Here is a 19,244-nt window from a genome sequence, read left to right on the forward strand (position 1 = left end):
TGAAAAACACGGAACAACACGGAACAACACACTGGAAACTTTTTACTGACTGCCCTTTTCTGAGAAAATGTTTTGACGAGAGAGTGAAAACGAAAATCCGAGTAGGCATAAGTGGGAGGGTCTCAAAAAGAAGACATTAAATTGATACACCCGTTTAGAAAGTGAAGATACTGGGATACCAATTGATCGAGAATGAAAAAGAAAATGAAAAAATCGAAACAGATGGAAGTACGCACGACCTTGACCAGTTAATTGGGGGAAGAAAAATCCAGTTTGTTTTCCAACAGAATGTATCGGTCTACCTATACATTTATCAAATGATAATTGGTTCAATAATGGCTATTCTGAAGACGATGTGATTTATATCTTATCTAATTGACTGATAGTGTATGCAAGACATTTTGATTAGAACAATATTAGATGACCAGTCTGAAGCCATATTCAAATGGGAGCTTGAAAATGTACTGAACAATATTTGAAAAACATTCCGAGACTTCCGAGACACAGTGCTAGAATTTATTAACACTATCCATTAGTGTCACTTTTATTCGGAAAACACATTTTTTGAATTTTAGAGCAGCTGCTTTAAGGTTTGAAATGAGATAAAAATGAACTGATTGTACTATTCTATCATTTTTCTACTTTTTAGAATGAGAAAAATCAAAAAATTGAATGTAAACATGAAAATATAGTAGCATTTCTTTTCCATGAGAAAATACCAGAATTTTCCAAACGGAAAACGAATTTCCTTTAATTTCCCCCTTTTCAAGCGATTTTCCGTTAAAAAAAAACGATTTTCCTGGGAAAATGTTCATGAATACGGTCTCATGGCATAATTTCCATTCTTGTCATCCCACTCTTAGTATTTTCCCATGGTGAGATAGCAATCTATCCTTCTATTGTCCTTCCAATGGTCCGTCCTCTTTCCCTTCCTTTGTAACTTCTGTGTGTGTGCGCGCGCGCGAGGTCTAATCGCTGTGCGCGCCTTGCCTCGACGGTTGGCACGTTTCTCGTGCATGACGCGCAACTTAATCTTCGAACACTAAACAAAATGTTTGTGGCTTTCTTTCACGCGGATTTTCTTGATTTTTGATGCAATCAGTCTTATTTTTAATCAATAATAATTAAATCTTCAGGTAATTTATTCGGTGCTCGTCGCGGAAAATGTTTCGCATTGCAACGGTAAGGATTTTTATATTGAATTCGATTTATCGAGCAAAAAGTCAACAGAAATACATAATTAAACAATTCCTCGTTTTTAGAAACGATCAGTCAGCCAGACGTTGAAAGGAGCGCGTCAACAGTCCAGCCAAGCTGCTCCACCACCACCAAAACCCCCAGTTCACCAACCAAAGTAAGTAAAATATCGATTTTACACCTGCAAAACCATGATTACAGGAAATCGGGTGGTGGAAAAGGTCTGGCTCTTGTCGGAGCAACTGTCGCTGGTGCTGGAGGTGTTGTTGGATACTCGTACGTCGACCCAGAGTTCCGTCACAAGGTCGAGGTGACCGTTCCAGGAGCCGAGCAGGTTCTCGAGGCTGTTCTGGGAAAATCTAACTTGGAGTGAGTGAATGTTACCTTGCCTACGGCTCAAAAGAGAGTATTTTTCAGCAAGACCAAGAAAGAGATCAAAGAAGCTGTTGTGGCTGCTGTCCCCAAGAAGAAGGAAGTTCTCCCGCCATTGGAGTTGGCCCCACTGCCACCAGTGCTTCCAAAAGAGCCAGTTCACGTAGATCCAATCGACGTTCGCAAGGATGTCACACCAATCGTTGCAAAGCCTAGCCCAGATGTTGTCGTTGCCAAGAACAAGCGTGAGTTTTTTTTTTCTGATGATTTCTAGTTTGGAAATTTTACCTTCTAATGTTACAGAACTCGAGGATAGACTCAAGATTGCTATTCACTCGGCTGAAGGAAAGGTCCGTATTGCCACTGAGGCCAAGCTGAAGACTATCAACGCCATCAACGAGCACGCCGCTGTCTTGAAACAAACTGTGGATGATGCTAAGAATGCCAACTGGGAGAACGTGACCGCTGCACTTCAGAGAGCTGAAGCAGAAGCTCGTGTGGATAGCGGACAAGAGGTTGATGGAAGAAATTACATCGATAATCTTCGCAAGGTATGTGGAAAGAATTGAGATAAAGGTTCTCGCCTGGTGGTGGACCAAGTGCCGAGACAAAGAGCATTCGTGATCCTTTCTGTTAGCTATCGGCATGCAACTTTTTGTCAGTAACTAAGGTGTTCAGCATTTGGACCAATCTGGATGAAGTTAGAAGTTGCATTATAACGGGTACCCAGAAGATCTTGGTCAGATTTTGGTCTAGGTCGGAAGTGAAAGTTTGGCAGAATAGCTACAAAATGTGTTTTTCAGAAATTGATGCCTTTGCTCCGAATTGACAGCATGGCATGCTCCAGTCTTTAATATATTTAGTTCACTCACAGTTAGTTTACTAGCTGAACCAGACCTAGGCTAACCAAGTCGTTCCTAGACTAAAAGAGCCCTTTTGAAACAGCTTGAAAATCTAAAGATCTTTGAAAACTAAGAAAAGATTTTGAGGAAAAGAAACAAAACGAATAGAAAAAAACAAAATACAGCAAAAATAAAACAGCTAGAAAATATAGATGGGCAAGAATCAAAAACAAACAAATTCCAGATCGTTAACGATGGAAAGAAGGATTCAACCACCGCCACCAATCCCCTCCTCCTCAACGCCCAAGAAACTGCCAACAAGCTTACCCATCAACTCGACGAGATCAATGCTCTGGTTAACAAGGTATCTAGCTCTACTCAAAATCTGATTATTCAAAAGGTTTTTCAGTCCCGCCAAGAGTCCGCGGTCCTCAACCAGTACAAGGACTTGATCGAAAAGTCCCGCCAACAATTTGCGCTGGAAATGAAGAGCATTCTTCCAAACGTTGATGTTCATGCAAAAGTAAGAGTCGGGGAGGAAGTGGGAAAACCCTTCAAAAAGAAAGAGTGGTTCGGTGACAAGAAGGGGAATTGGAAGCCAGAAAAAAGAAAAGAAAAGAGATTGAAAGCTCAATGAGTCGAAAATACGGAGATATGGCTCCGTGCCGCCCACAGATTTCCATCTTATTTCCTTTCCCTCCGAAGGACTACCGTAATGGGCTCAATCTTTTTTTTTGGTGAAGTCATAAAATAGCCTTTTCTTTATTTCAAGAAAATAATTGGTTCGAGAAGAGAAAAGCAGAATAAGATAAATGGCGAATTGTAATGGAATGGAGCCATTAGAGGGTTTAAAGAGGATTTGGAGTTTTGTGGGCGAGGACTACGGCAGGGGAAAGGAAAATAGAAACAAAATCATAGGGAATAGAAAAACGTCATCCAGAAACTCTATACTGATAGAAGAATTTCAGGACAAGAATCTCAACGAAGAAGAGCTTAACGCTCTCATTGCTCATGCTCACTTGAAGGTGGACCAACTTCGTCGTCAGCTTTCCGATCAACAAGTTCGCGAGGAGTTGCACATCTCGAAAGCTCTTGAAGAGCAACGCGCTGCCGACGAGCGTATTGCTTCTGAGAAGCTGAGCATTGAGATGAGCCGTGTTGGACTTCAAAAAGAGCTTGAAATTGAGAGAGCTGTAAGTTAAGCGAGCAGAAATTGAGAGAGCATCATTGCTATGAAATAAATCTGTTTCCAGCTCGTCGAAAGCCGCAGCTCATGGGAAGGAGAGCTTGAGGACAAACTGAAGCGCACCGCTTCTGCTCACTCTGAGCATTTGGAACAAGTCATTCGCACCCAGAGACAACTGTTCGAGATTGAGCAAAACCAGAAGGTCGAGGAAGCTGTTCTCAAGGAGCGTGGACTTCATAGCAAACAAGTTGGAGCTGCTTTGAGCAGATTGGCTGGAATCGAGGAGGCACTCGGAAGTCGTGTGGCACTTGACAACGAGAATCGCCGTGCTAAGCAGTTTTGGATCGCGTGCCACAACTTGATCGACACCTTGAAGCATGGAAACAAAGCTGGAAACAATATTGATGAGAGAAGACTTCCCTTGAATGAGTCGTTAAACCTGCTCAAGGAGGTTAGTGTTTGTTGGAGACATATGACGAAAATCTGGCAGCACACGGAAATTTATGCAAATTTCTGAGGCCCGCCAGGGCTCGGGTGCGGCCGGGCCTACATAATTCGTGAAAAAGCCCGGCCCGGCCTGTTACATGTATGCAAATTTCTAGTTTTTGATGGTTCTCGTTTGAGACAATTTCATCAGCATAATTTTGAGCAATGCAGTTAGATGCTCCAGAATTTTTCTGAAATTTACGTCAATTTACGTCAAAATGTAATTTGAACTGACTAGTGTGATGTAATCATCAATCTCCTTGCATAAATAATATTCAGTACCGCTGTATTGATCGTATCCCCTGAAGAAATTATAAAGTTCAGAAAATATATATTCGTAGTCAAGAACACAAAGTTCACACATCATTTTTTCAAAAAAACTTACTGTAGCGTTTTTAAGAGATAATTGACGAGACCAAACACTCGTGCCTTCTCAGTTAACGATTATTACACTTTGTAACCAGTTTTGACGGATTCATGATGACCAGTAAATTTTCGAAAAAGACACTTGAGAGATACTGTAGTTTGGAATATATAACAAAGAGTTTTAACCAGAAACTTGTTTCCAGGTAAACCCAGAGGACGAATTCGTCACCGCCATCATTGGATCCTTCCCAACACAAGCGACCACTGTCGGAACTTACACGGAACAAGATCTTAAGAATCGATTCGAGCAACTTTACAAGGTTGGCCGCAAGACTGCGACCATTGATGAGAATGGTGGAGGCCTCGGTGCTTACTTCTGGTCTTATGTGAAGTCGATCTTCCTAGTGGATATGCCAAGACAGTACAGCGAATTGGACGCAATTGATGTCAATAACGCTGACAACTATGAGGTGAGTATTTTGTTTTAGGCGAAGAAAAGAGTTAGAGAGGAGCGTGATCAGGTTGATCTGGTTTATTCCATTTCAATTTATTCACTCTAAAAATTGACCACTAGTGATCTGGACTAGGCGAAGGACATCACAGTCCTACCCCTCCGACCATGGTTTCATCAATCTTGCCATCCTTCAAGGATGGACCTTCCTATCACGTCCTGATCTTTAAATGAAGGTCCCATTCTCTAGATCAGGAGCTTGCTAGTTTCTGAACATTTCTTAAAAAGGAAATAAGACTGTTCCAAGGTTGTTGGGACCACGATCGTCGTGTTGGGAGCGCTTTATCAATTGGTGGGACCTCGTGGGTACCGATGGTCCCATCATCTCTCAGATAAATATAAAATCAAGACTTTGGTGATAATATAATCACAAGACTTCTACTCTTTGATTCGAAGAGATTTAATTGCCTAAAAAAACGACAGAAAGCGCTAAACGCCCATTTTCCACTTTGTACGCAAACACCGCGACGCAAAAATGCACAGCACGTTTTCCGGCAATTTGAAGTTATTTTTTTTCCTCTGAAACACAAAGTTAAGACAGTTTTCTGAATATGAACAGTGTGAAATTGTGAATTTTTTTGTTCAAAAACTTGAAAAAGTCAAAGCGGGGTGGGTTATAAAAAACAAATATTGATTTTCGAAATATCTTGTTTTAATTAATAATCTAAGTGTTTTCAGATCCTTTCCCGCGCTAAGCAGTACGTTCACAATGGAGATCTTGACAAGGCGATTCGTGTTGTGCAACTTTTGAAGGGACAACCCGCCCATTTGGCGCACGACTGGGTACTCGACACTCGTGCTTATCTCGAGTCGCGTCTTCTTGCTCAACTCCTCGTTGCTCACGCCGCCGTCTCTTCGATTCGCTCCACTTACTAGATCAAAATTCCCTATTTTTAAAGAAAACCTTGCGAACTTTTTCACGCTATCTACTGGTTTTATCCCCTACACTCATTTTGTAACAAAACTTACTACTCACGATTGAAAAAATCCTTAAACAGCTTTTGTTGGCTAGTATTTGTGCGTCTTTTAGAAAACCCGAATTCTGTGTTGGTAGTTTGTAGCACACGTTTCCCCCGTTTTCCGTTTATTTTGCCTTTTTTCTCCCAAAAATTTAAAAATGTGTAGTTTTTTTTTTCTCTGCGAACTTTGTTTGAGTAAATTTGAAGTTTTTTTGAGTAACTATATTTTCAAATGACATTCAGGAGACGGAAAATTTCTGAAATGGAGAGAAAGGGTCATCGAAAAGGGAGTGGCGCGCTGAAATGAATGGCATCGTTCTTGGCAAAATCGAGATAATTGAAAATTGACGTAAGGAGAGAGGAAGAGAATGAGCTATAAAAAATGCAAAAAATTTTTTGGGGGAGGCTACGGCGAGACCTATACAAAACAACGACTTAGAATTAGAGGGAACAGGAATTTTGGTAATGATTGTTGTACACATTTTTGGACACATTAAGTTTTGATTAGCAATTGAGAAGTTGGCGAATTTTTAGTTTCCATCATTGGCACTCGTTGGTTGGCTGGACCAATTCCCTGACTTTGGCCATGGTGACGAAGTTTTGCCACCAGAACTCGACACGAATTCCAAGCTCCTTCTCGATTTCAGCATTCTGGAACAAAAAACGAGTGATTATTTTTTGTGAAGTTACAGTACCCTGCTCAGATTTGCCTCCTTAACAGAAGAGGACCACGCGTAGAACTTTTCAACTTCTCCTGGGATGATGTGGCCCCAGCACTTTTGACTGGAATTTCCAAAAAAAATAACTGGCATTTATGAAAAAAAAAACTCACTCAACCCATTCGACGAAACCGTCCTCAATGTCCTCACCACGTGCTGCGAGAAGCGTCGCAGCGCACTCCACAATGTTACGCGTGTCCCATTCGTTAAGCGGGACCCATATTGTCGATGAGATTTTTGTCTTGCGAGAAAGACGAGTGAGCTGAGCCACACTGTTTTCAAGGAGAGCCGGACATTCGAAGGCGTGAAGAATGAAGAAGTTTGCAGGTGGGAAGAATTCAGGATAGCCGAGAATAGTAGTAGTGCAGACTAGAATCGCACTGGTCCTGACAGCCCGGAATGCATCGAGCTTCTCCTTAGCTTCCCCGCTGCGCAAGTCGCGACTGAAAATAATTTTGGTTAGCTGACCGAAATACAGCACCGGCAAATACAGCAAACTTTGGAGGGTGTAAAACAGACCTAGATTAAAAACTTGACATTTACAGGGTTTTTTGAAAATTTATAGTTTTTCCGCTCATTTCCGATTTCTGAAAAACACCCCATTTTTGCTCATTTTTCGTACTAATTTCAAAAATTCAATAATTTCTGAAAAATTCAGAATTTTCAAAAAAAAAACCCGAATTCAACATTTTCAATCTAAGACTGTTTTACACTTCCAAAATTTTCGAACTGATCGGAAAGATGACAACCGAGCTACGGACTCCTGAAACTGGGCTAAATAATCAAAAATCATTGACCGGTACTGTAGCTGAAAAGAACTTACTCGAAAATTTGAATAACTTGAAAGAAATCAAAGACTAGAGATGAAGCGACTGCATTGCACAAGGTCTCGTCTTCAGCAAGGATGACGATGCCGTCGGAAAGAATTTCTGCATTTTTTAGAATTCTGCGAAATAATCTTACCATCCTGATGCTGTGCCTCAATAAGACATTCGCGGTTGATGAAGCCTTCGATTCTGTTCTTGTAGATTCCCATTCTGTCATTTAAATCGAAGACATCATCGATCTGGAAAAAGGTCTCCTAAGTGATAAAAAATGTATTTCTCGGTTGATTTTCCGTCATTTTCACTATTTTTAATGGTCTGTAGCTCGGCTGAAAAAGTTTCCACTCTGAGAATCACTCTGAAATTTTCAGAGGGTGTCAAACAGACATTGATCGGAAACCTTGTATTTAAATAGTTTTTCAAAATTTCTAGTTTTTCTTAGTTTTTTGCAAAACTTTTCAATTTAAATCTGTTTTACACTTTTCAAAATTTTCAAAAGAATCTGAAACTTGACAGCCGAGCTACCGATTCCTGCAAATTTTCAAAATGACCAAAAATCGAAAGGAAATTTTTTTGTATATTTCATTTCCCGACACTTACTTTCTCAGCTTTGAGCGTTCCAGTTACCAGTTTTGGTGGCCAATACTGGACGTCGTATCCAGTATTTTTTTCAACTTCCCAGTAGATTTTTTTAATGATTTGCTGAGCTTCCTTCGGAGAACTGCAGGACCGGATGAAATTGTCGTTCAGCTCTTGCTCCGTGAGAAGGATGATCTCGTCCAATTTGATTTTCTCAACCTGATCTTCGGCGGTGAGCGTTGGAGCTACGGGGTAGAGTGGCGCCATCATTGCCCCGAATTCAGTGAATCTGAAATTAGAAAGAAAATCATTTCGAGTCATCAAGACACACTTTTCTTACGGTAATATGAAGATTCACTTGGTTTGGAGGATACTATATCTTGTTTTTCTCAGAATGGGATTACTGTAGCTATCTGAAAAACTATAAAACCTCAAGAGCAAGACAGCTAGATCAAACGGAGGGAAAACGGAGGGAAAACAGAACATATGCGGAATGAAACAATGAATCAATAAATGAGAAAAAAGAACGGAACTCACACGCACAGCCACGAATGCGCTCCTCAACGGGAAGACACAGTGAACGGGAAAAAAGGGCGAGACCCGCACAAAAAGGACTGCGAAATTCAAATGAACAGAGAGAAAGGAGTGAGGACGGCAAGGAATATGGGTAAAGGAAGCGGGAGATGGGAAATGGAGAAGTGGAGAGGGTGAACAAGAAAAATAGGAAGAAAGAAGAGAGGAGAACGGAAGGATGGAATGACGAAAGGTTTTTTGTTAGTAAAAACGGTTGGTTTGAGTCCATTTAGAAGATGAGAGAAATGAGAGGGAGTGGAGACACAGTTGGACAATATATACTTTTGCTAATTGATGGCAAGTGATAGCATCTGAGGAGGAAGAAATAATTTTTTTGAAGAAGATGACAGTTTTCTCCTTATTGTTTTTTTGTTTTGTTTGGAAGAAGAGAACATCACGAGGTGCGTTTTGTTTCGAAACGGGCGCAGCCAAAGAGGAGAGAGGGGACAATATGTTGGGGAGGGAACCGACAGCAAAAAGCCGTGGATGTGGTGTTGGCATGCTGACGTCGCACTTTGAATTATTGGATTGCATAAATCGACTAGTTAGGGTGCAAAAAAGGAATAAGAGGGTGATACGATCTGTTTGAGTTTGCTCATATTGAAGCATGGGCAACAGATGGCGGTGCCTGGAACCAACACATCGATTTTCTAGGAAGACAAATGCAGCATGTGACGATCTGTTTTGAGTTATGACTCACATAGTTGAGGAGTGACGAATTTTTGGTCAAATTAGGAAAAGAGATTCATAGCAAAATGTAAAAATGGCATACCGTATACATCATACTAAAGCAGAAAAATGGCATGCTGTATTTTTAGCCGGCACTTCCTAAGCAATACAATTGCTCCTATCCAAGTTTCTCAGCATCAAACACTCAGAATTTTTCTTTTTTCAATGGTGTCAACTTTAGAGAAACGCTAGAAGATGAACAAAAATTCAAATGGACAATTTGTTTTTTACTTCTCAGAGCAAGACAAGGATGAAAACGACAGATACATACATATACCCAGAAAGGATCATAAAAAATATAATTTGAATCATTAGATTGCATGAATTGAATTGATGGGATAGAAAAAATAGAGATGAGGTGATAAGATTTTTTTAAAAATTGCTTGGATGGAAACATGGACAACATCTGGTGGTGCCTGGAACCAACATATTGATTTTTCGGAATAAGAAATGACGATCTGTTAAAAGTTATGACTCATATTGTAGAGGGATGATGAGATGATATTTGGACCAAAACCAAGGGTTTTGAGAACATGGTTGCAGGACGGGCCATGGTAGATTACCGTCTACCAAACTGCCCGGTTTTCTTGGGCTGCTAGGCAGCCGACTATCACCTAACCCAGAAATACCATATTCAAAAAGCTGTGGCACAGTTTTTGACCGCCTTAACGAAAACTTGATAATATGGGGAAGGTGAGATTTTCAAAAAGACTTACAAGCTGGAAGAAATTCCACCACACCCCACACATTAAAAGCAGTGAAGAAATGCTTCTATCCAATTTGGTTAGCGTCAACCTCTTTGAAATTTTTCTGTTTCGATGACGTCAATTTTTGAAAAAAGCTAACAGATGAACGAAAATTCGAATGGAAAAGACCTTCATATCTCAGAGCAAGAGAAGCATGAAAACGACAAGGACATAAACCCAGAAAGGATCATAAAAGAATGGACCTTTTTGGGTGAAAAGGGCAGCTGTGTTTATGAGGGAATCGCTCAGAAAATTGGGAGAAAATTGATTGATTTCTGCAGCTTTCCTTTTGTTCAGGACTCATTAAAAGAAAGAAGTGAGTTTTCACACTTATAATTCATCAAACTAGTATATTGGTTCTTTGGCGAGGAAATTGGAAATCGGACGGCTCAACGAATTTTTGCAGAGTGTTGAGAAGATTCGTTGCGGCTTTTGAGTCGTTTCGGACACACGAAAAATACTTTAAAGGTGGGGTGATGGGAGATTTTTCGTAGGACTTTTGTAGCTAGGGTATGCATTCTACCGTGACGGTGTACAACGCTGATAAAATACTTCGGATAGTATGATGAACATTTTCTCAATTGACCACTTTTTGATACCTTTCACAGAAATCTAGATAAATTGGCTTAAAGTTGACTCTTAGGCACAGGTAATTCGCGGACTAACTGTCAGAAATTTATTGTCTATAGATAAATGAATCTGAAAGCAAAAGCATTCCTTTGTTTTTTGAACCTAATATTGTTTTTTTAAAATATATTTGTTTATTTGATTAAACCTGATTTTGAATAAAATCTTTATTTCATTAAGAAATAGAAATGACACAAGTAAGTATATGGTACAGAGATTTATTCGAGTTATTCCAGCTCCCAATCAAAACGTGCATCTGGGTTGAACATTGTCTCCTCCGAGACCATCTCGATCAAAGGCTCAACAGTTGTGTTGGGATCATTTTCCAAGACATCGCGGCATTTATTGAGAGTTCTGTTTTGTGTTGAAATCTCTCCTGTAATTGTCATAATATCCAAGATATCTTGACGAGATGTAATTGGATTCGCAGGAGCCGAACATCCAAAATCGTATAAAATAATCCGTCCTTTCTGGAATTTTTTTTTCATTATTAGAAATTTTTTCTTCGAAACTCACCTCAGCATTTTTTGGAATGCCCACATTTTTGGAGGACATATCCCCATGAGCGATTCCACGCTCATGAATAAACTTGATACCAACAAACGTATGATACAGAATCAGCGATGTTGTATTGGACGTGAACTTGTTGTTGTTGTTCAATTCTTTTAGCTCGTGCAGACTTTTCCCTTCCCATGAAATAACTGAAAACAAATTTGAATTTTCAATTTCGCAAATTGTGTGTACTCACTAAAAAATGACGCATTCTGAGGTTCTGCACCGAATTCCAATGGAGTAGGGCAATAAGTAAATGGATCCAAAAGAATCAATGTGTCGTATTCATGTTTCACTTCCGATTCATCCTCAAATTTCAACTGCTTAACTGCAACTTCTAAATTCGATTCCAAATCTTTTGCAGTGTAAATGAACGAGAAGAATCATTGATTGATGAAATCAATTACTTCATAATGACCATTGAGGATTTGTTGTTTTGCGAAGAGACTGAAAATACTGTTTCAACTTTCAAAATAATTTTAAGGCTTTACCTCATCTGGATCCAAGAAATATGTAAATTTGTAGAAAGAGAGTGTGGCGCCGGAGACTGGAAATTCGTTTTTTAGTTACCGCATTTCGTCTGATAAGAGCCCACTTTTATATGCAATTTGAGCTCAATTATCTCGGTTCATAAAAAAGATATCAATGATTTGTCAATTAATAAAATGTTTATGATGTTATGATAAACAATTTATCAGTTGACAAATTTTTGATACCTCTTTTAGGAACCGAGATAATTGAGCTCGAAGTGGACGTAAAATGAATAGAATTCCACTCAAAATGAATAGAATTCCATTCTATACGTTCACTCCGAGCTCAATTATCTCAACTTCTAAAAGAGATATCAAAAATTTGTTAACTATGTAAATTTAGCTCTTATAGGAACCGAGATAATTAAGCTCGAAGTGTACGTAAAATGATTAGAATTCCACTCAAAATGAATAGAATTCCATTATATACGTGCACTTTGAGCTCGATTATCTCGGTTCATAAAAGAGATATCAAAAATTTGTTAACTGTGAAAATGTTGACGATGTTATGATAAACAATTTATCAATTGACACGTTTTTGATTCCTCTTACAGGAACCGAGATAATTGAGCTCGAAGTGGACGTAAAATGATTAGAATTCCACTCAAAATGAAAAGAATTACATTCTATACGTTCACTCCGAGCTCAATTATCTCGGCTCCTAAAAGTGATATCAAAAAATTGTCAATTAATAAAATGTTGATCATGTTATGATAAACAATTTAACAGTTGACAAATTTTTGATGCCTCTTTTAGGAACCGAGATAATTGAGCTCAAATTTTACGCATAGAGTGGGATTCTATTCATTTCGCTGATGACCTAGATTTTATTTGACCCCAATTTCTTATTCAAAAGTTTGCTCATATCTACGCTATCTATTTCACTACTGAACCCTCAACTAGAACTCTTAGTTACCTATTTTCCTCCCCCCACAATTGCCTGAAACTCACCCTTGAAGTGAAGAAGGAGAGCTGTGGAGATCCGACTGCTCGGTGGAGAAGAAAACTGTGAGAATGAATTCTCTGAGGAGTTTTGCTCACAAATTGACCCTGCCACGTATGAAACGTATGAAGGGCAAGGTTATTTATTTATTTTATTTATTCTGTAACTTTTTTCTTGTCCACGTATAAGGACTGTAACTTTCAGGGATCACATAATGTTGCCTCGAGAATCAAATGGAAATTAGGTCAACAACCACTGGTGACCTAGATTCTCAGTTATAGGGGTACGGTCATGAAACTTTGTTATTGGGGTCCCTGACTAAAGACAATTCGAATGTAGGTCGCAAAAATTCGTTATATAGGTCACCAAAATTTTTTTGTCGGGGACGAAGCTACAGTAACCAAATTTAGTGTATAGGGTACCAATTAGATGACAAATTTATTCCAGGTCACAAAAATTCGTTATCTAGGTCACCAAAAATTTTTGGTCGGGAATAAAGCTACAGTAACCAAATTTAGTGTATAGGGTACCAATTAGATGACAAATTTTTTCCAGGTCACAAAAATTCGGTATCTAGGTCACCAAAATTTTTTTGTCGGGGACGAAGCTACAGTAACCAAATTTAGTGTATCATGTACAAATAAGATGACAAATTTATTCCAGGTCACAAAAATTCGTTATCTAGGTCACCAAAAATTTTTGGTCGGGAATAAAGCTACAGTAACCAAATTTAGTGTATAGGGTACCAATTAGATGACAAATTTTTTCCAGGTCACAAAAATTCGGTATCTAGGTCACCAAAGTATTTTTGTCGGGGATGAAACTACAGTAACCAAATTCAGTCTATATGGTACAAATTAGGTGACAAATTGTTTCTTAATTTCCAGTCGCTTATCTTATTTTGTGTTGTACTCAAATTTTCATATTTCATAGCCCTCGAACCTTTTCTACAACGTCTTTTCTCCAATGACCATCTCATCTTTCAAAAACGAAAAAAGCTATCAAGCTTCCCTGTTTCCCACCATTATCAATATTTTTTCTTCTTTGATTCATTTCTTTTTTTCTTTAAACTAAAACATCACGCACACACACACACAAAATTCTGGTGTTGGCCCTCTTTCGAAGACTGTAAAGTTTGCTGTCAAGGACAAATGTCAAGTGTTCTCCAACCATTAGATGATTCAGTGCTCCGCCCATTTTTCAAATATGATTTGGGCCGTTGGCTCACTGTTTCTTGTCATTCTTGATTTCTTCTGCTATCGTTTGTCTTGAGAAGAGAGAACCTGGTTTTTTGAGTGATAGATATGGAGTTCATACTTCTATCACTCCTATTCTTCGGGATAGTTCCATTTCTTATATCCCCATTCGCCTATCACCCTCGCCGTGATCTAGAGCTTGCCGTTCACCTGGACCACTATCAATCTGAGAATTTTACAGTCAAATTTTCCTATATTCTAATTGAAAGTAAGCTTTATAACTTCCAAAAATTGCAGATTTATTAATTTCAGCCCACCTCCATCACGATACAGTACTCTGTGTTGAAAACCTAGTCAATGCAAATGTCTCCATTAAGCTATGGAATTTCGATGGTCCTGGTGCTGATCGATATTTTAACATTAGCCAGAGATTTACGGAAATCGAAAATCACGATTATGAGCTCCGTCAAGAACTGGTGCGGAATGGAATTGGGATTACTGTAACCGCCAACTATTCCACTGCCGATGGGATTCTGATATTCAAAAGATGTCGTCGTGACGTTTTTACTTCTCTTGGTGAGTAGACAAAATTAGAAAGTTACCGTATAGCTTGAGATAGAAAGGTCAAGATACTAATCTTCTTTGTTCCTAATAAAATATCAAAAAATTACCATAACCCTTCAAAAAAACGTAAACACTTTAATAGAAGGCAACCTTATACTTGCACTTTGAGCTCAATTATCTCCATTTCTATGAGAAATAATACAATTTTGTTAACTTATAAAATATTTTTCATGATATCACCAACATTTTATTAGTTGACAGATTTATATTACCTCTTACAGAAATCGGAATAATTTAGCTCAAAGTGCAAGTAAAGACTAACCTTCAATTAGAGTGTTTGTGGTACTTTTCTTTGAAAAACACCACAGCAATTCTTCAGAATACATGATGTTAAAATCTACAATAATTCTTCAAAATTCTACGGTAATCCTTCGAAAAATCATCTGTCATTTCGACAGTAACCGATACAAATTATATTAAAGGGAACTTGTCGGTACCCGTACATCACTGGTCTTACGGTACTTTTCATTTCAAAAAAAAATACAGAGAATAATGAAACATCATCCTTGGTACCATTCACAAGTTGGGACAATGCGATCCACGTGCCATTCGATGTCAGCTATCTCAATAGTACCACGGAGTACGTCGATTTCTCCACAATCATGCCAAGACGTGAGGCAAATGTTCGGTTTTCAAATGTTCGGTTTTCAAATATTAGGTTTTCTGAGAATCAATGACTGGACGCGACGAGGCTTCTGCTTGAACTTTACCATCAACGATCATTTGAAAATTGAAATGTCACGATGCAGAAACTCGCAACCGTTTACCATTATGATTTCACGGCTTCAAAGTACACAAGTCATACGGTACTGGGAGGCAATTTTTAAAGCGGACACGCTGTGTCCAATTGATGAGGAGTCACGACCGGATTAGTGAGTGATAGTGGGAATGATAAGTGTGGGCTTATAGAGTTTTGCGGGTGCTCCATGATCTGGCGAACTCTTGAAAGTTAAGGAATGCAAAAACATCTTAAGCTAGCTTTTATACCGTTTTACCTCTAATAGAAGCCATCCTATAAGTGCACTTTGAACTCAATTATCTCAATTTTCGTAAAAGATTTATAAAATTTTTCAGTTATTTCATAATATCACTAGCATTTTATTGACAACCTTTTGGATCTTTCTTAAAAATCGGGATGCTTGAGCTCTAAATGCACGTATAGTACGGGCTTCTATTAATGAAATTTCGGTATGCATCGGGCTAACTTGACCTAGTCCATGCCGCTTACTAATGTTTTTCTACGAAATAACTTGAATATGAGAATCTGACCTAGTGATTCCGATGATACTTATATGGAATCTTTCACGAATGTGCCAGCGTGGCCTAATGGATACGATTTTGAATTCCTTATCCGGGAATAGGGGTTCGAGTCACACCAGTGGGCTTTTTTCACTCTCACTTTCTGAAAACTGATATCTACAAATGTTAATTAACAATTGAAATTACAAAAATTTTAGTTTCTGGCTTAAAATCATATCCACGGGCCATGTTGGAGTCGGAGACTTGGTTTTTTTCAACTGTCACCACTTCTGGATCAGAAACCATGGAGACGAGGATTATCCTTACGCTGAAAAAATGAAAATTGTACCGACCATTGACAAACCAGACGGACGTGTCTGGAGTTTTGACTATGTTGTCTCTCCAAACCGTCGGAATCCATACTTTTCTCCTGCCAAACATCTCATTGATACAGGTAACAGAAACGATTTAGACAAACTGATATATTGTAAAACTTTGTAGCTCTTGTCACGGGTACGCCACTCCACCTTCATCTGGAAAAGCAACTTCCGCACACTCTGTCATTCAGTGCTTGCTACAATAGTCCCAGGTACCCGATTAAGCTGAAAGGAAACGTGGTGACTATCGAGAAGCAAATGTTGCAAACCCTCTCGGATTCCACCAACATCTTTGACTGTGAAGAGGAGAAGACAGTACCCGGATTCTATATCAGTGTGGGAGCTGACAAGGATAGTGTGATGGGAAACGCCTATTTCTATCTTGATGAGAAGCAGAATGGCGCGGAGACTCCAGAAGGGAAATTGAAGAACGATATGTTCACCACTGTTGCCTTCAACTTGAGAAAAGGAAATAAGATTTCTAGGAATGTGGATATTCAAAGATTGGTTATTGAAGGTAGGGTACTTGGCCCAAAACAGGTCCTGACAGGCACTGTCATAGTCTCTTTTGGGATCATAATTTTTGGACCAACCAAATCAGATATAATAGAACACAGGTACTATAAAACGGCATTAATTGAAAAATTGTATCTTGTCTATAGACAATTTTACAATCCAAAAAGTGGCTGATACGGGTCGTCCTCTTTTTTGGTCCGTTCTTTCTTCTGTTAGTAGACAATATACAGTTTTCCAAATACTATCATTGTTTAGTACTCTTCAACTTCCAGCCTATCTGATTTAGTTGGTCCAAAAAATATAATCTTTCGAAAACAATGGCGAGGACCGTCTGGAGTAGTTTTATTCAAAAATAGAATTTTCAGGACTCTACAACTCTCGAGTCAATCTTCATCACTATTTTAATTGCACTGGGCTTGTTCAACTCTCCATCAGTCGTTGTGAATTCACCCCAAAACTCCAATTGTTTGGTCCTAGGAACTCCGGATCCGCTGTTTTCGACTCACCAACTCTTGCCTTCATCGAGCAACTGTACAACCGGACTGACTGTCTTACAGACTTCCAAATGGACCGTGAAGAATACTTTTCGGATGACAGATACGGGTAAATCATTTGTTTCAATTTTTAATAGAAAAATGCTAAATTACAGAGTCTACTTGCACATTGAAGCTCTGGAGGACTCGATTGGATATGTTGCTCTGTACGAATCATTTTCTGCAAGAATGAACTACTATGAGCTGACTGAGGAATACGAAGAAGCAACTTGTATGACATTGTAAACCTTATTCCAAAATATATCCAGATTATTTCAGACGACAAAAGAGTAATCCAATCATTCCACGTGTTCAATGCCACTAAGTACATCTCATCATTTGCTATATCCCATCTAGTCAACCGTGCCCAAATCAAACCAGCTATGTCTCTCCGTTTCTTTGTTGACAGTACCGGACCACTCCAGCTAGCCATTTCTGAATGCAAAAATGATGAGATCAGAGAATGGAAAACTGTCGGGTCCACCAACGGAAGTGTTAGTGCTTGGTACACATTTGACAAAGAAGGCCTTGAACTGTTGTCGGCTTTTTCCCAATCGCTTAACTGCTTCAACAAGAGATACACCCAGTACGCTATTTTTTTTTCAATTTTTTCTTTTTCAGTTTCGACTTTTCCAGAATCTTCGTACACATCAAGTCCGAAGCTAACATCTATGTTAATCTTGAGTTTTCAATCTGGAATGGAACCGATTTGAATCAAGTCAGCACTTGTGACATGGAACGCGAACGCTCAGAGTCTCTTCAACTGAAAAATGGTTCTTTACGACAGGAAATGCAAATATTGCTTGTGGAAATCGCCATGGTTGTAGTTATAATTCTAGGTACATTTGTTGGGTTTTGCAAGTTCTCGAATTTTTGATTTTTAGGATTCACTGCAATGCTCTACATCTCCCGAAGAGTGATTCCAGTTTATCAGCCGGTTGTTGTGACTGAAACCTTTTTCAAGACGTCTTCCGTGGATTTGTCTGAACGTAGCAGCACTGTGTGAACCTTCAACCCGTTGATCTGAACTAATTGAAATTGAATTGACACCTGAATTGCTCTTTTGAATTCAAAAAAAGAAACTACAGTAATCACTCTGATAGAATGGTCTCCAACCCATCAGCTTTGATCCCACATATCTTATTTCCTGTAGAAGATATCAAAAAGTGATCAACAGACAATATATTTTTTGAATCATGATCAATATTTTATCAATCAACCACTTTGCGATAGCTTTCACACAAAAGGAGATATATGAGCTCAAAGTTGACGGTTGGGCGCATTTTATTAAAGTTTTTCTTTGGTATTTGAATTCAAATTGATCCCTTTATCTCGTACTAAAATTATTTGACTATCAAAATTGAACTTTCTTCCAGTAATATTTTTTAAAGTAACAAATTGAACCCATATACACACCCTACACCTGAAATTTGCTCAAAAATTGAATTTTGTTCTATTAGCTATTTCTAACAATTTCTTGTTTTCTTTTAGTTTCTATTACAGTTCCCCCCAGGCAACCTTTCCCAGAATATACCTTTTCCAAAATTACTAGTTATTTTGAATCCAAATTTTACTCTATATTCTTCCCTCTGAAAAAATTTAAACCCCAAAAAAAATCTCAGATAGCCATTTCATTTATACATATTTTTCAAACTTTATTCGTCGAAAATCATTTATATTCAGAAATAAAATCGTTTTTCTTTTTAAATACATTACAAGCAATGTGTTAAACACTTTTAGTACCGTTTCGGGAAGTTTCTACAAAGCACAATTTTGAAAAAGAACAAAGCGAGAAGTGGAAGTTGAGACATAAACAATGTTGACTTTAGGGAAAAAAGTGTCACGTAAACTTACTAGTGTACCGCGCGCGACCTATTAGATCTCACCTCAAAAAATGGAGGAAGCATGAGGATCAGCACCATATAGTATGGTTTTACAAAGTAAAGCAGAACAGAAAGATGATAATGAATTGGTTTTTGTCAATCTAGAATTTTGAAGGGGGTGAGGCAGGAGGAAGC

General features: G+C 38.6%; 4 protein-coding genes across 4 annotated transcripts; 2 read left to right on the forward strand and 2 right to left on the reverse strand.

Moving 5' to 3' along the window:
* Positions 1-872: 872 nt before the first annotated feature.
* On the forward strand, positions 873-5,836 carry CBG02064 (the record flags this gene model as incomplete). Its single annotated transcript, XM_045239053.1, has 10 exons — positions 873-875; positions 1,137-1,182; positions 1,263-1,566; positions 1,615-1,814; positions 1,873-2,120; positions 2,656-3,039; positions 3,380-3,604; positions 3,665-4,054; positions 4,653-4,919; positions 5,639-5,836. The coding sequence occupies 10 exons, from the start codon at positions 873-875 to the stop codon at positions 5,834-5,836; spliced, it is 2,265 nt and encodes a 754-aa protein (XP_045092020.1).
* A 623-nt stretch (positions 5,837-6,459) lies between these two features.
* On the reverse strand, positions 6,460-8,308 carry CBG27499 (the record flags this gene model as incomplete). The annotated part of the gene is made up of 6 exons (XM_045239054.1): positions 6,460-6,570; positions 6,615-6,702; positions 6,752-7,081; positions 7,462-7,567; positions 7,602-7,704; positions 8,090-8,308. The coding sequence occupies 6 exons, from the start codon at positions 8,306-8,308 to the stop codon at positions 6,460-6,462; spliced, it is 957 nt and encodes a 318-aa protein (XP_045098066.1).
* A 2,635-nt stretch (positions 8,309-10,943) lies between these two features.
* On the reverse strand, positions 10,944-11,764 carry CBG02066 (the record flags this gene model as incomplete). Its single annotated transcript, XM_045239055.1, has 5 exons — positions 10,944-11,186; positions 11,233-11,417; positions 11,465-11,576; positions 11,676-11,715; positions 11,760-11,764. The coding sequence occupies 5 exons, from the start codon at positions 11,762-11,764 to the stop codon at positions 10,944-10,946; spliced, it is 585 nt and encodes a 194-aa protein (XP_045092021.1).
* Positions 11,765-14,045: 2,281 nt separating this feature from the next.
* On the forward strand, positions 14,046-18,232 carry CBG27500 (the record flags this gene model as incomplete). Its single annotated transcript, XM_045239056.1, has 11 exons — positions 14,046-14,205; positions 14,250-14,513; positions 15,048-15,173; positions 15,220-15,433; positions 16,019-16,254; positions 16,302-16,694; positions 17,059-17,296; positions 17,343-17,458; positions 17,506-17,812; positions 17,863-18,065; positions 18,111-18,232. 11 exons carry the CDS (start codon positions 14,046-14,048, stop codon positions 18,230-18,232), a joined length of 2,379 nt encoding a protein of 792 aa, XP_045098067.1.
* Between the last annotated feature and the right edge of the window lie 1,012 nt (positions 18,233-19,244).

The sequence above is a fragment of the Caenorhabditis briggsae genome (assembly GCF_000004555.2).
Source record: "Caenorhabditis briggsae complete genome, chrX, whole genome shotgun sequence".
Taxonomy (NCBI): domain Eukaryota; kingdom Metazoa; phylum Nematoda; class Chromadorea; order Rhabditida; family Rhabditidae; genus Caenorhabditis; species Caenorhabditis briggsae.